At 39.7% G+C, this 16,160-nt stretch overlaps 1 protein-coding gene across 1 annotated transcript; it reads left to right on the top strand.

Moving 5' to 3' along the window:
* Positions 1–1,190: 1,190 nt before the first annotated feature.
* LOC138852870 (protein Asterix) lies at positions 1,191–13,964 on the top strand. Its single transcript, XM_070086274.1, has 4 exons — positions 1,191–1,347; positions 7,375–7,483; positions 7,784–7,881; positions 11,422–13,964. Exons 1-4 carry the CDS (start codon positions 1,223–1,225, stop codon positions 11,495–11,497), a joined length of 408 nt encoding a protein of 135 aa, XP_069942375.1. The 5' UTR covers positions 1,191–1,222; the 3' UTR covers positions 11,498–13,964.
* Positions 13,965–16,160: the final 2,196 nt, after the last annotated feature.

Genomic DNA, 16,160 nt, shown 5'->3' with positions numbered 1-16,160 from the left:
CGGGGGTCAACGCCCCCGCGGCCCGGTCTGTGACCAGGCCTCCTGGTGGATCAGAGCCTGATCAACCAGGCTGTTACTGCTGGCTGCACGCAAACCAACGTACGAGCCACAGCCCGGCTGGTCAGAAACCGACTTTAGGTGCTTGTCCAGTGCCTGCTTGAAGACTGCTAGGGGTCTGTTGGTAATCCCCCTTATACATCAATGATATAGTATGTAGAAATCCCCTTGTTATGCAGAGCATTTCGGGTAAATTAGGTTTTGTCCCCAGCATGCGACCCACACCGGTCGACTAACACCCAGGTACCTAATTACTGCTAGGTGAACAGGGACATTATTATTATAATCAAGGGGGGAAGCGCTAAACCCAGAGGATTATACAGCGCCTGGGGGGGGGGATGTGGAAGGCATTCAGGCTTAATTCGGGGAACTGGAGCACCGATCCAATTCCCTAAATCAAGAGCCCCTCACCAACATCAAGGAACCTTCCTTGAGGGGTGTGAACAGGGACAGCAAGTATCTTAAGGAGACGCACTAATGTTTCTACCCGTACCGGGGATCGAACCACGGACCTCAGTTTGTGTGCTGTGCGCTGCCAATTCTTAATGCAAGTGACTTTCTTTGTGCTTAACAATATTACATTACATTTAAAACTACATTTTTGTATGCTGCAGAAAGAAAGTTTGTGTCTTAGAGATGTACTGCCGTATGTCAAATATAATTTATTTTTATTGCTTTATGCGGTACAAAATGTTGTAGTTTACATGTAATAAAATATTGATGGGCACAAAAGAAAGCCAGTACTATGAATAAATGCTTTTCAGGCAAATTAATCTTATTTCTTAAAGACTGCTGAAGACTTAGACACATACTATTGAGTAAGTTTATTCAGGTATAGGTACACATAACATAGTTACATAAATTATCATACATAGCAACATATATGTAGATTACCTAGGATAACCCCCCCCCCCAAAAAAAAAAGTCAAATTGACTTATTTCCATGCATGTGATTTCTTATGCAGATAACTACAGCCATAGATCCCCAAGCTTACTGAAGTAATAAACACCCCACTGACTTCATGTAAGGTGACATCTCTTCTACATCATACCACTGTTACTTCATGACTTTTACTTTTTGCTTTTACAGAGAAATAAAAATTTAAATTTCAACTATCCGTTGATAAATGTGGCTTTGCAATCCCTAAGAAGAAGCTAACTTGACATGTTCGTCCATGTTGTCAACACAACCTCAACACCTCAAGAAGACACCACAACTATACCTCAACTTCTACACAAAATGCAGACTAATAACAACGCTGATCCAAGAAGAGCAGATAAAATTGTTAGGTAACTTATTTGCTAATTAATGATTATAAAAACGCGGTTAGTCGTAAACTGGAAAGAAAGGACAGGTTTCTGAAACCGGTTATTTTTGTTTATTTAGATTATCTACTAGATAGCACATTATATTTAAGAATAATAGTATTTACATGTTAGTAATATTAATTTATTTATTAAATAGATAGCATATTTAGAATTGCGTTTATATGTTAGTATTCTCTGTATCATGTTCAAATTAAAATTAATTAATATTACATATGGCACCTAGTCATTACATATAAAAATGAGATTCTTAATAACAAGATATACTTAATAATTAAATTCCTCATCATCCCTCAGTAGGAATTACTGGGATCCCTTTTCCATGGTACTTATTTAGACATGTGTATCAAGAGCTTATTTGACTTATTAACCCAGGATATATTCCAAGAAAAATATTCAGTGTTCTTTCTTTGCAAATCAAAAGGAACGTTAATAAAAAGAAAATAGGGCAGCTATTGTAAGATAAACACTTAAAACCCTAAAGAACATGAGAATGGAAGAGCACTGCAGTAGGCCTATTGGTCCATGCTAGGGAGGTCCAGCTTTAAAAATAATGATATTGTTTCACTGTATTGGGTTTTCCTAGGTTAAATTTGTATACACTATGTATGCTCAGTAGAAATAAATAGCTTTGCTTGACTTTGTGTTATCCTAGGTTAGATTCTGCATAATTTATTATATGAAAAATTATAAACTTTGTTAATACAGAGTATGAATTACACTTAACTCAAGGAAAGGTGACATTATTGACATACTCTATAGAAAACCTCTGGTTATGCAAACCATTTTCAGCAGCCTTAAAATAAACTTGTAACTACTACTGGTATTTTTTTGCAAGAACAATTTGTTGGAAGTTTAAGTAAACTACCTGGAGTTTACCTGGAGAGAGTTTCGGGGGTCAACGCCCCCGCGGCCCGGTCTGTGACCAGGCCTCCTGGTGGATCAGCGCCTGATCAACCAGGCTGTTGCTGCTGGCTGCACGCAAACCAACGTACGAGCCACAGCCCGGCTGATCAGGAACTGACTTTAGTTGCTTGTCCAGTGCCAGCTTGAAGACTGCCAGGGGTCTGTTGGTAATCCCCCTTATGTGTGCTGGGAGGCAGTTGAACAGTCTCGGGCCCCTGACACTTATTGTATGGTCTCTTAACGTGCTAGTGACACCCCTGCTTTTCATTGGGGGGATGGTGCATCGTCTGCCAAGTCTTTTGCTTTCGTAGTGAGTGATTTTCGTGTGCAAGTTTGGTACTAGTCCCTCTAGGATTTTCCAGGTGTATATAATCATGTATCTCTCCCTCCTGCGTTCCAGGGAATACAGGTTTAGAAACCTCAAGCGCTCCCAGTAATTGAGGTGTTTTATCTCCGTTATGCGCGCCGTGAAAGTTCTCTGTACATTTTCTAGGTCGGCAATTTCACCTGCCTTGAAAGGTGCTGTTAGAGTGCAGCAATATTCCAGCCTAGATAGAACAAGTGACCTGAAGAGTGTCATCATGGGCTTGGCCTCCCTAGTTTTGAAGGTTCTCATTATCCATCCTGTCATTTTTCTAGCAGATGCGATTGATACAATGTTATGGTCCTTGAAGGTGAGATCCTCCGACATAATCACTCCTAGGTCTTTGACGTTGGTGTTTCGCTCTATTTTGTGGCCAGAATTTGTTTTGTACTCTGATGAAGATTTAATTTCCTCATGTTTACCATATCTGAGTAATTGAAATTTCTCATCGTTGAACTTCATATTGTTTTCTGCAGCCCACTGAAAGATTTGGTTGATGTCCGCCTGGAGCCTTTCAGTGTCTGCAATGGAAGACACTGTCATGCAGATTCGGGTGTCATCTGCAAAGGAAGACACGGTGCTGTGGCTGACATCCTTGTCTATGTCGGATATGAGGATGAGGAACAAGATGGGAGCTAGTACTGTGCCTTGTGGGACAGAGCTTTTCACCGTAGCTGCCTCGGACTTTACTCTGTTGACGACTACTCTCTGTGTTCTGTTAGTGAGGAAATTATAGATCCATCGACCGACTTTTCCTGTTATTCCTTTAGCGCGCATTTTGTGCGCTATTACGCCATGGTCACACTTGTCGAAGGCTTTTGCAAAGTCTGTATATATTACATCTGCATTCTTTTTGTCTTCTAGTGCATTTAGGACCTTGTCGTAGTGATCCAGTAGTTGAGACAGACAGGAGCGACCTGTTCTAAACCCATGTTGCCCTGGGTTGTGTAACTGATGGGTTTCTAGATGGGTGGTGATCTTGCTTCTTAGGACCCTATCAAAGATTTTTATGATATGGGATGTTAGTGCTATTGGTCTGTAGTTCTTTGCTGTTGCTTTACTGCCCCCTTTGTGGAGTGGGGCTATGTCTGTTGTTTTTAGTAACTGAGGGACGACCCCCGTGTCCATGCTCCCTCTCCATAGGATGGAAAAGGCTCGTGATAGGGGCTTCTTGCAGTTCTTGATGAACACAGAGTTCCATGAGTCTGGCCCTGGGGCAGAGTGCATGGGCATGTCATTTATCGCCTGTTCGAAGTCATTTGGCGTCAGGATAACATCGGATAGGCTTGTGTTAGTCAAATTTTGTGGCTCTCTCATAAAAAATTCATTTTGGTCTTCGACTCTCAGTCTGGTTAGCGGCTTGCTAAAAACTGAGTCATATTGGGACTTGAGTAGCTCACTCATTTCCTTGCTGTCATCTGTGTAGGACCCATCTTGTTTAAGTAGGGGCCCAATACTGGACGTTGTTCTCGATTTTGATTTGGCATAGGAGAAGAAATACTTTGGGTTTCTTTCGATTTCATTTATGGCTTTTAGTTCTTCCCGCGATTCCTGACTCCTAAAGGATTCTTTTAGCTTAAGTTCGATGCTTGCTATTTCTCTGACCAGTGTCTCCCTGCGCATTTCAGATATATTGACCTCTTTTAGCCGCTCTGTTATTCTTTTCCGTCGCCTGTAAAGGGAGCGCCTGTCTCTTTCTATTTTACATCTACTCCTCCTTTTTCTTAGAGGAATAAGCCTTGTGCATACATCGAGTGCCACCGAGTTAATCTGTTCTAGGCATAAGTTTGGGTCTGTGTTGCTTAGTATATCTTCCCAGCTTATATCGGTTAGGACTTGGTTTACTTGGTCCCACTTTATGTTTTTGTTATTGAAGTTGAATTTGGTGAATGCTCCCTCGTGACTAGTCTCATTTTGTCGGTCTGGGGCTCCATGCATACATGTCTGAACCTCAATTATGTTGTGATCTGAGTATATTGTTTTTGATATGGTGACATTTCTTATCAGATCATCATTGTTAGTGAAGATGAGGTCTAGTGTATTCTCCAGTCTTGTAGGCTCTATTATTTGCTGGTTTAAATTGAATTTTGTGCAGAGATTTAAAAGCTCGTGTGAGTGTGAGTTTTCATCAGAGCTGCCTCCTGGTGTTATTACTGCAACAATATTATTTGCTATATTCCTCCATTTTAGGTGCCTTAAGTTGAAATCCCCCAGGAGCAAGATGTTGGGTGCAGGAGCTGGAAGATTTTCCAGACAGTGGTCAATTTTTAACAGCTGTTCCTGGAATTGCTGGGATGTTGCATCCGGAGGCTTGTAGACTACCACAATGACTAGGTTTTGGTTCTCGACCTTTACTGCTAAAACTTCCACTACGTCATTTGAGGCATTAAGCAGTTCTGTGCAAACAAGTGACTCTGCAATGTACAGGCCAACCCCCCCCTTTTGCCTGTTCACTCTGTCACATCTGTATAGGTTGTAACCTGGGATCCATACTTCGTTGTCCAAGTGATCCTTTATGTGGGTCTCAGTGAAAGCCGCGAACATTGCCTTTGCCTCTGCAAGCAGTCCACGGATGAAAGGTATTTTGTTGTTTGTAGCTGGCTTTAGACCCTGTATATTTGCAAAGAAGAATGTTATCGGACTGGTGGTATTGTTGGTACTGGGGGGGGATTTTTTTTCCGGCATTAGTATCTGTATCTGTTGGTTTGGAGTGGAGGCCATCGACTGTGGTTCCACTCCAGGAATGACTGGATTTGGTGTACGATTTCTGCCATTTCCTGCCAGTTTTTTTTCCTTCCTGGCACTAAAAAACCTCTCCCTCTTGAGTGGCTGTGGCTACCCAGGTTTTCCCATGGCCTGGATGTTTTGTATCTTTTTGTCCCCTTTAGATGGTATGCCTGGCAATTTAAGTTATAGCACAGTCTTTCCTGTACTGAAGAGGTACACATTTCAGGGTGAAAAAGCTTACAGGAAGGGAGTTTGCATTTTCCTGTTTTCATATGGGCATGGCATTTTCTAGGGTGGTCATAGTTGCATGTCCCATCTGTTTTTCCAGATTTCCCATGCCAGCAGATACCAAGTGCATAGTATGTGCACAGGCTTGGTTTCCGCTTGCCTTGGGTTTCTGTGACTGTATTCCCTGTTGGTGCATGTTTCCCTGTCTTACTTCTATCCTCCCTAGCACCAACAATGGAGCTCCCACCAGTTGTTTTTGGTAATTTATCCTCACTATTGCTATTGGAGTCCTCTTGTTTGCTATTTCCTGCGGTATTTCTAGTTTGCAATATTGGTTTTATCTTATCTTTGACTACACTTGTTTCCCTACTATGGCTCCTGTCCCCTATGAGATCATTTATATGTATTCCTTCCTGCGTATAATTCCCGACTACCTGGACAATATCTCCAGCTTCACCATTTCTGTCTCCCAGGACAGTATCTCCAGCTTCACCATTTCTGTCTCCCAGGACAGCACCTCCAGCTTCACCATTACTGTCTCCCAGGACAGTATCTCCAGCTTCACCATTTCTGTCTCCCAGGACAGCACCTCCAGCTTCACCATTTCTGTCTCCCAGGACAGTATCTCCAGCTTCACCATTTCTGTCTCCCAGGACAGCACCTCCAGCTTCACCATTACTGTCTCCCAGGACAGCACCTCCAGCTTCACCATTACTGTCTCCCAGGACAGCACCTCCAGCTTCACCATTACTGTCTCCCAGGACAGCACTATCAGCCCCACATTTACTGACTACCAGGACATCACCTCCAGCCTTACAGTTTATGACTACATGGCCAGTATCAAGGGCAGTACCATTCAGCCCAGACATTTTATGTTCCCATCTGTTGTAGAAAGCTTCCAGGTTTTCTATGAAAGCAGCTTTGATGTTGTCCTCTTTTAATACCCTTGTGATTTTAGTCCACAGATTTTCCTCATTTGAGCATACCCAAAAACACTTCTCTGTTTTAATACTGCTTGTAGCTAGTTCTGGGATATCTGCACTATACTATAACACTACACTATAACATTTGTGGAGGTTATTACAGATGTTGGTCAAATACAAATGCAAAGATACAGGACATGCAATAAACTGAAGGCCCATTAGAATGCATAGCATATTGGGCGAAACTTAGCCTATATAAAAACTTGTCGTAAGAGTTTGTAATTTTTTGAAGCCGCAAACGTGCTACATCTATGTGCTCTTAAAACCATGTAAAAATGTTTATGTACATGTTTATATACATGGAGTAAAATGCTGACAAGTTGATGATTAAGATGAACATATATATAACTATGAATTTTTACTGATGAAACTTTTTGCCTGCACTGCAAGCTTCATCAGTCAAATACGGAGATGAATTCTGGCGAGATCAGTGTTGGTAAAAGACAAAGTGGAGAGGTAGTGTGATGCACTTAGTCCATCACCTTTTGTGCAAGATAATCAGTCTCTGGCAGCAAGGGTGATGGACTGATTACATCAGACTACCTCTACACTTCACCTACTTAGTCTTCCACAAAAGTTGATCTCTCCAGGAGTGTAATTCATCTCTCTATTCTGTATTCCACTGTTGAAGGCTGCAGCACAGGCAAAATATTTTGTCAGTAAAGATTACTAATGTTGCATATGTATTCTGAGGGACTACTTGGGGGGGGGTCACTGAAATATAATAATGATGATCATCATCTAAGCTTAATAGGATTACTACACGTGTGTCATTACCAACAGGTACAAACCACCAGCACAAGGAACCCCAGGGGCTCCTGGTGAAGACCCAACAACTGACTACATGAATGTGCTTGGCATGATCTTTAGCATGTGTGGACTGATGATGAGGGTAAGTATTGTGAAGTTTGTATTGTGTGAAATGGAAACCTGTTAAATGTTTTGCACTTGCAAGATTGCTGATTTTTTCTTTCTGTTCTTTGTCAGAAACACTTTTAACCTTTATAGACTGTTTCTTATTTAATAGGCCTTGTTCCTGCAGTATTTCCTTTTTAACCAAGGAGATCTGGTCTGAGACTGAGCCATGAGGGCAGTGATGCCTGGAAGCATTAACAAATATAATAATATTCTAATGATATATTGAAATTACCATAAGTAGTGTACGGTATTTACAGAACATTATTTTTTGCAGCTAAAATGGTGTGCTTGGGTGGCTTTGTACTGCTCCTGCATCAGCTTTGCCAACTCAAGAGTGAACGATGATACAAAGCAGATGCTCAGCAGCTTCATGTAAGGCTTCAGTTTTTGTAGTTATTCTTATTTTATAGTAATAAACCTGAAGAGTAAGATGGAGACTAGGATAGCAGATGAACAAGTAGGCTTTAGGAAGGGTAGGGGTGTGTAGACAAGGTGTTGACAGTGAAACATATAGGTGAACAGTATTTAGATAAGGGTAAAGAGGTTTTTGTGGCATTTATTGATTTGGAAAAGGCATATGACAGGGTAGACAGTGGGTGCAATGTGGCAGATGTATGGAATAGGAGGCAGGTTATTGAAAACAGTGAAAAGTTTTTATGAAGATAGAGGCTAAGGTTAAAGTATGTAGGAGAGAAGGAGATTATTTCCCAGTAAAAGTAGGCCTTAGACAAGGATGTGTGATATCACCATGGTGGTTCAGTATTTATAAATGGGGTTGCAAGAGAAATGAATGCTTGGGCATTGAAGAGGTGTGGGGTTAAAAGATAAAGAATCTAACACAAAGTGGGAGTTGTCACAGTTGCTCTTTGCTGATGACACTGTGCTTCTGGGAGATTCTGAAGAGAAGTTGCAGAGGTTAGTGGATGAGTTTGGTAGGGTATGTAAAAGAAGAAAATTAAAAGTGAATATAGGAAAGAGTAAGGTGTTGAAGATAAAACAATTAGGCAATGAAAGATTGGATATCAGATTGGAGGGAGAGAGTATGGAGGAGGTGAATGTATTAATATATTTAGGAGTGGACATTTCAGCAGATGGGTCTATGAAAGATGAAGTGAATCATAGAATTGACGAGGGGAAAAAGGTGAGTGGTACACTGAGGAGTCTCTGTGGAGACTAAGAACTTTGTCCATAGAAGCAAAGAGGGGAATGTATGAGAGTATAGTTATACCAATGCTCTTATGGGTGCAAAGCATGGGTGGTGAATGTTGCAACAAGAAGGCTGGAGGCAGTGGAGACGTCATGTCCGGGAGCATTGTGTGGTGTGAATATAATGCAGAGAATTCGTGGTTTGGAAATTAGGAGGTGTGAGATTATCAAAACTATTATCCTGAGGGCTGAGGAGAGGTTGTTGAGGTGTTTCAGACATGTAGAGAGGATGGAACAAAATAGAATGAGTTCGAGAGTGTACGTATAAATCTGTAGTGGAGGGAAGGCAGGGTAGAGGTCGGCCTAGGAAAGGTTGGAGGGAGGGGGTAAACGAGGGTTTGTGTGCGAGAGGGCTTCAACTTCCAGCAAGCATACGTAAGCGTGTTAGATAGGAGCAAATGGAGACGAATGGTTTTTAGGATTTGACGTGCTGTTGGTGTGTGAGCAGGTAATATTTATGAAGGGATTCAGGGAAACCGGCAGGCCGGACTTGAGTTCTGGAGGTGGGAAGTACAGTGCCTGCAGTCTGAAAAAGGGGTGTTAATGTTGCAGTTTTATAATTGTAGTGTAAGTGCACCTCTGGCAAGACAGTGATGGAGTGAATGATGGTGAAAGTTTTTCTTTTTCAGACCACCCTACCTTGATGGGAAATGGCCGATATGTTAATAAAATAAAATAAAAACCTGAGGGCATAAATAAAGTACAGTAGCAACAAGCTTAGGAAAATTTCTGCAGTTGTAAATGTTTCATCTTACTTGGCAAAATTCTTATTACTAACTAGACCAAGTTAGCAAGTTATGCCTAGAAAGTATACCCCTGACACTGGGTCACCTTGTTGCAGTGGTGGGATTTCGGCAATTTTTTCTTGGAAGGTAGCAGCCTCTCATCTCAGGGAGGTGTGCCACTCTTCCCACAGGTTCTTGCTCAACAGAACCCAGCATGCCTTTGGGCATAGGTGGTGGCAATATTTTTCCCTCTTGTCAGAATTTGCTGGGGCATATGGCTAATAACTTAGAATAAACTACATATAGATGTGGTTTATAGACTAATACATGTGTGATGTCACCGTGGTTGTTTAATATATTTATAGATGGGGTTGTAAGAGAAGTAAATGCGAGGGTCTTGGCAAGAGGCGTGGAGTTAAAAGATAAAGAATCACACACAAAGTGGGAGTTGTCACAGCTGCTCTTTGCTGATGACACTGTGCTCTTGGGAGATTCTGAAGAGAAGTTGCAGAGATTGGTGGATGAATTTGGTAGGGTGTGCAAAAGAAGAAAATTAAAGGTGAATACAGGAAAGAGTAAGGTTATGAGGGTAAAAAGATTAGGTGATGAAAGATTGGATATCAGATTGGAGGGAGAGAGTATGGAGGAGGTGAACGTATTCAGATATTTGGGAGTGGACGTGTCAGCGGATGGGTCTATGAAAGATGAGGTCAATCATAGAATTGATGAGGGAAAAAGAGTGAGTGATGCACTTAGGAGTCTGTGGAGACAAAGAATTTTGTCCTTGGAGGCAAAGAGGGGAATGTATGTGAGTATAGTTTTACCAACGCTCTTATATGGGTGTGAGGCATGGGTGATGAATGTTGCAGCGAGGAGAAGGCTGGAGGCAGTGGAGATGTCATGTCTGAGGGCAATGTGTGGTGTGAATATAATGCAGAGAATTCGTAGTTTGGAAGTTAGGAGGAGGTGCTGGATTACCAAAACTGTTGTCCAGAGGGCTGAGGAAGGGTTGTTGAGGTGGTTCGGACATGTAGAGAGAATGGAGCGAAACAGAATGACTTCAAGAGTGTATCAGTCTGTAGTGGAAGGAAGGCGGGGTAGGGGTCGGCCTAGGAAAGGTTGGAGAGAGGGGGTAAAGGAGGTTTTGTGTGCGAGGGGCTTGGACTTCCAGCAGGCATGCGTGAGCGTGTTTGATAGGAGTGAATGGAGACAAATGGTTTTTAATACTTGACGTGCTGTTGGAGTGTGAGCAAAGTAACATTTATGAAGGGGTTCAGGGAAACCGGCAGGCCGGACTTGAGTCCTGGAGATGGGAAGTACAGTGCCTGCACTCTGAAGGAGGGGTGTTAATGTTGCAGTTTAAAAACTGTAGTGTAAAGCACCCTTCTGGCAAGACAGTGATGGAGTGAATGATGGTGAAAGTTTTTCTTTTTCGGGCCACCCTGCCTTGGTGGGAATCGGCCAGTGTGATAATAATAATAATAATAAAAAACATTTACTCTGAATAGTTGTGCTTGCTATGTGTTCATGGTTTCCGTAATGTGATTGTAAATTAGTCATAATAGTAGTAAGCTGATGATAATAAGGGTATTAAATTGATAGTGATGTCAGAACCTGTACATTATATCTAAAGTACTAAATGACCAGATGGTTCTAGTGGTTTGTAAATAAAATGAATCAGTCCTAGAAGGTTTAACACACACTGTTATAAAAAGAAATATCGCAGCCAGCAGGATTCGAATCCACGTTGTCAGCTGTCCATGAGTGTGGCTTAGTGCCCAAATTCTGGTTTTGAATTTGGGAGCTAAGCCACACTTGTGGACAGCTGCCAATGTACATTCAAATCCTGCTGGATGCTGTATATTTTCGTAGTATTTACTTTTGCTTGTTTTTGTAAGGTGCATTAAGGACACTGTTATATATATTATATAGTATATCATTATGTAGTACTTCTTTAATAATTTTGTTTTTAATATTTCAGGCTGTCTATTTCTGCAGTTGTGATGTCATATCTTCAGAACCCACAGCCAATGACACCTCCATGGTCCAATATATAGACTGTTGTATAAATAAAGCAACTGTTAGAATTTTGATTTGTGAATTTTTTCCTGCATTTGTACTGTATGAAAAACAACTGCTGAATGATGTACAGTGTGTGAAATTTATGATTTAAAGAAGTTACCTAAAGGTACCATTATTTCATATAATGTATGTTATAGAACAGTGCCAAAACTGTGTGAGAATTACAGAATACCAAGATCGTTTGTGCCATTAAACGTTTAGCCCTGTACAAGCATGTACTAAGTTGTAATCTACTGCTGTCTATCCACACTTTCCATGCAGCATGTTTCTTTATAAAGTAGACAAATTGAATTTTGGGGGGAATAAAAGGAATTTCATATTTCTATCTAGTTTTCTATATTATGAACACTCCAAAGCAAGAATACAAGTATGAGAGAAATTACTGTACTTGTATATACAGTGCATACATTTTTCATCATGGTGAAAGTACAGTAATAGAATTTGCTAAAAGCTTATTGTGTGTAATGTATATAGTACAGTAAATGTAATCTGGCAATGTCACTTGATACAGATTGCTCTTTGATTGTTGCTTATTATAAATATTTGTTATAGCAAATGTTAATTAACCCTAGAATATTTGAGATATAAACACTAGTTTTTCCATCAATAAATAACCGAAGTACAAGTTAACAGCATTCTGACAAGCATGTGACCAGTTTTGGAAGTTCTACTCGGATCCTAGCCTAAGACCCTGACTTCATTGTTGATTGCTTGATCAACTAGGCTGTTGCTGTTGGCATTTCATTCATGTATTCAGGGGAAAGCACTAAACTTGTAAGAGTTACATAGCACCTAAGGAATGGGAGGCATTTAGGTTCGATTCAAGAAGGGTAGATAAAATGTAGATTGTAGGTCTATGTAGCCATCACAGCCACCCTGGCTGATCTAAGTTGTTGCAGGTAGAGGTCCAGTTTCCTCTTGAAATACTTTACCTTTGTACTGGCAATATTTCTTACAGCATTCATCTCCTCTGTTGCTGACTTAAATATTCCTTCTAAATTTGTATTCTCGTTGGTGGACAGTTACCTTGTAGTTCAGTGGTAATATGTTCTGCTCATAATCCAATTGAACAGAATTCAATCTCAAGCAGACCAAGATGTATGAGCAAATCTAATGCCTACTGCCCATGTTTAACTAGCATTAACTAAATACTGTACTTAAGAGTTAGTAGACTGTTGTGGGTTGCACCCTAACAGAGGACCTAAGGATCTCAATATTAACAAGACATAGCTTGACTTTCTTGGGTTATATTGGGTTATTGATTGTCTCCTTGTCACAACTTCCCTTTCCAGAATGCTGTTGAACGTGTTTCCCACTGGGTCACCTCTCATGGGTTTAAATTTTCTGTTACTAAAACGGATCAAATTACTTTTACAAGATGTCCTGTTAACCCCTCATACCATTTCATACCTGTATGGTCCCTGCATCCCTGAACAAAATAGTAGTATAATTTCTGTCTTCTGCTCTGTAGCCTCTCATAATCTCCCTGAAGGCATCTTGCCATAGCTGTCTGAACCTTCTTAAAACCCTAGCTAGTCTTTCTTGGGGGGGGTGATGAACCCTTCACCATGTTGACCTACTGTATTCTGCAGCCTCCTCCATTACTCTTTCTAGACTTGATTCCATTCATGATCAAAAGGTTAAATTTGTGTCTTGGGTCTTTTCGTTCTTTCCCAGCTGAGTGTTTATATGCAGAGATGACCCTTGTAGTTTTAGCGCTTCTTTTTGATTATAATAATAATAATATGCAGAGGTGAATGTTCCATCTTTGCAACATTGGCATGATGCCCATTGTCTCTGTTATTTTGATCATTCTCATGATCTTCACAGTCTTCTACTTGTAGGATGGTAATGTATGTTAGCAGAGCTTCCATGTTTGTTATCCCTCTTACTTGTTCATTCTCCACTAATCCCACACATCTGCCTTTGCACACATCTGCCCCACTCTTTCCTTTAGCCCATCCCACTGCAGTGCTGTATGACTCAGGTTTGGCACTTGGTTTGATTGTGATGATGATAACAATAAGCATAATTATAGGGCTAATGATGCTAATAAATAATTATGAGGTTAATGCTAATAGTCATCTACAGTACTGACTCTTTCTCACACATCTTCCACTGTAAATACAGCTCATTACTGTCAGGTAGCTTAGTATTCTGTAGACATTTTCTGCTTTATATTTGGATATTGTATAGGGCCTTACACCATTCATCACTTTATATATTTAAGCTCTACTGATGACTGTAGCTACTGGTAATCTTTACATTTTTTGGTTTAAATTTAATGATGGAAGCTTCAGATTAAAGTTTTGCAAAACATTGTAAGTAATTTAATGAACAAAACTTTTACAATGTAATTGTGTAACATTAATATATGAAATGTGTATTGCAGTTAAATACTGTATGTACTTTTGTATTTCTTAGTAAACCTTTATATTATAAGTTTGGATTTTCTTACCCTTTTGACAGGTTGCTAAATTATGCCAAAAGATTTTCTAAATTTAAGCTTTTTACTCGTGTACATAAACCATAGAATGGGAGGGGTTCAAACCCACAGGAAGTGAGTTGTAAAACTCCATGCCAGTGCATAAGCCACTAGTGGTATATGCACTGGTGCAGAGTTTTATGACACTTGTTATGGGTTCAACCCAAGCCCATTCCATGGTTTGTTTGCAATCATGTTAGTACAATTTCGTGAGTCCTGAGTGTACATACTTTGCAATATTTACCAGTATTATCAAAATGTACAAATGCACATAATACTTAAGCAGTTTTAACAAAATAATAAGTAAACTCAGACATTTGGAAAATTTCTCCATATCTAAAATCAAACCAAATACTAAGATACATACTTAATAAAACTCTATACAAAATGTACCTTATTCTGTGCTGCTAGTGGAGCTACCCTCCTCTTCCTTGGAACAAATGTGATTACCTCCCCTCTATGGAGGTTCCTTGATGCTTGTGAGGCTCTTTATACAAGGAATTGGATTTGTACTTCTCTAATTTGGACAGAGCTTGATTGCCTCCCATTCCCCAGGTACTGTTTAACTCGAGTCTAGAGCTCCCATGCAGTGCTGTATGATCATTGTGGATCTAGTGGTTGGTTTTGGTAATAATAATACTAGCATTTCCATTAAATGTACCCTTGCCAGCGTATATTTGCAAGGATCGATTCTTGGCTCCTGGTCACACCTCTTAAGCTTTGTTATTGTATTTCTGGTTTCTGGCCTTATTCCTAATACTGTATTAAAACTGTGTACCTATGTATATGCAAAACAACTTCAGATACCCTGAACACTAATTGTGTCTGCATTTTGTTTTTTTGTTTTTTATTGCCTAAATTATTTAGGGCAATTTAAACACTAGTAGGGTTTACTTCCCACATGAATACATACTTATGTGATACTTGACTACCTTTATAGCTGAAATATTTTAGACTGAAAGCTAATACAGTTTATCTTTTGTATGAACTCTCCTGTGTATCACAAGAATGCAGGCATTCTGAAGACTGATAAGTAAGTTTATTTAAGCACAGGTACTCATAAATACAATTATCATGCTTAATGTAAATTACCTAGGGGTTTGGGATATTGGCAGTTTGGAGGGATATATTGTGTATCTTTATACGTATATGCTTCTAAACTGTTGTATTCTGAGCACCTCTGCAAAAACAGTGATAATGTGCGAGTGTGGTGAAAGTGTTGAATGATGATGAAAGTATTTTCTTTTTGGGGATTTTCTTTCTTTTTTGGGTCACCCTGCCTCGGTGGGAGACGGCCGACTTGTTGAAAAAAAAAAATCTCAAAAAAAAAAAAACAGTAAAACCAAGTGACTTATTTCCATTTGTTTATCTCAATATGAACTCTCGTATGTTACAAGAATGTATGTTATGCTGAACATTTCAGACATTCTGAAGACTGATGTGGTTGTGATTTAAAAAGAAATAAGTGTTCATTGTTTGGAACTGGTTTTCAGGGGGTTAATTCAAACAATTTTTTTCTGTAGTATACAAAATGTAGATTACATATGGTAAAATATTGTTAAGCACAACCCATGCATGCAGAGCATTTCTTCTGTTTAATTCTTAGAAATCAATAGACTGATCCTAAAACAGACAAAATAAAACAGTACAGTACTGTATTGCAAAGAAATACCAAACAATTGTTTTCTAATGGTCATTGATCCTGCAACACCCCCTGCCCTGCAAGAATGTATGACACTAGTGGGTTTAGTGCTACCTTTACATTATAATAATAATCTAATGGTCATTGTACTGTAAAAAAATTGTATGTTATATACACAAAAACCTGTGCATAAGTTAGCTTATTTAGGTATAGATACACATAAGCACTGGGGCCCTTGTAATATCTTTAAGGTCCCTTATGGAAATATATAACCTTTTCTGACATTTCTGAGGTTAACCTGTATAATTTACACTATATATGATAAATGTACCCATTCCTAAATAAACGTACTAAGATACATTAGAAACCAAGTCATGATGATAACCTTAAAAAAAATACTATGCGCTCTTTCTAGAAATACATAAGAATATGAACATAAGTAAGGTTAATTAGGTACAGGTATACATAAATAGTTACAAAAATGATCATACATAGCAGCATATGTACATAT

The sequence above is a fragment of the Cherax quadricarinatus genome, chromosome 18, assembly GCF_038502225.1.
Source record: "Cherax quadricarinatus isolate ZL_2023a chromosome 18, ASM3850222v1, whole genome shotgun sequence".
Lineage (NCBI taxonomy): Eukaryota > Metazoa > Arthropoda > Malacostraca > Decapoda > Parastacidae > Cherax > Cherax quadricarinatus.
The sequence above is the reverse complement of the archived record's forward strand: the minus strand, read 5'-3'. Positions and strand labels throughout refer to the sequence as shown.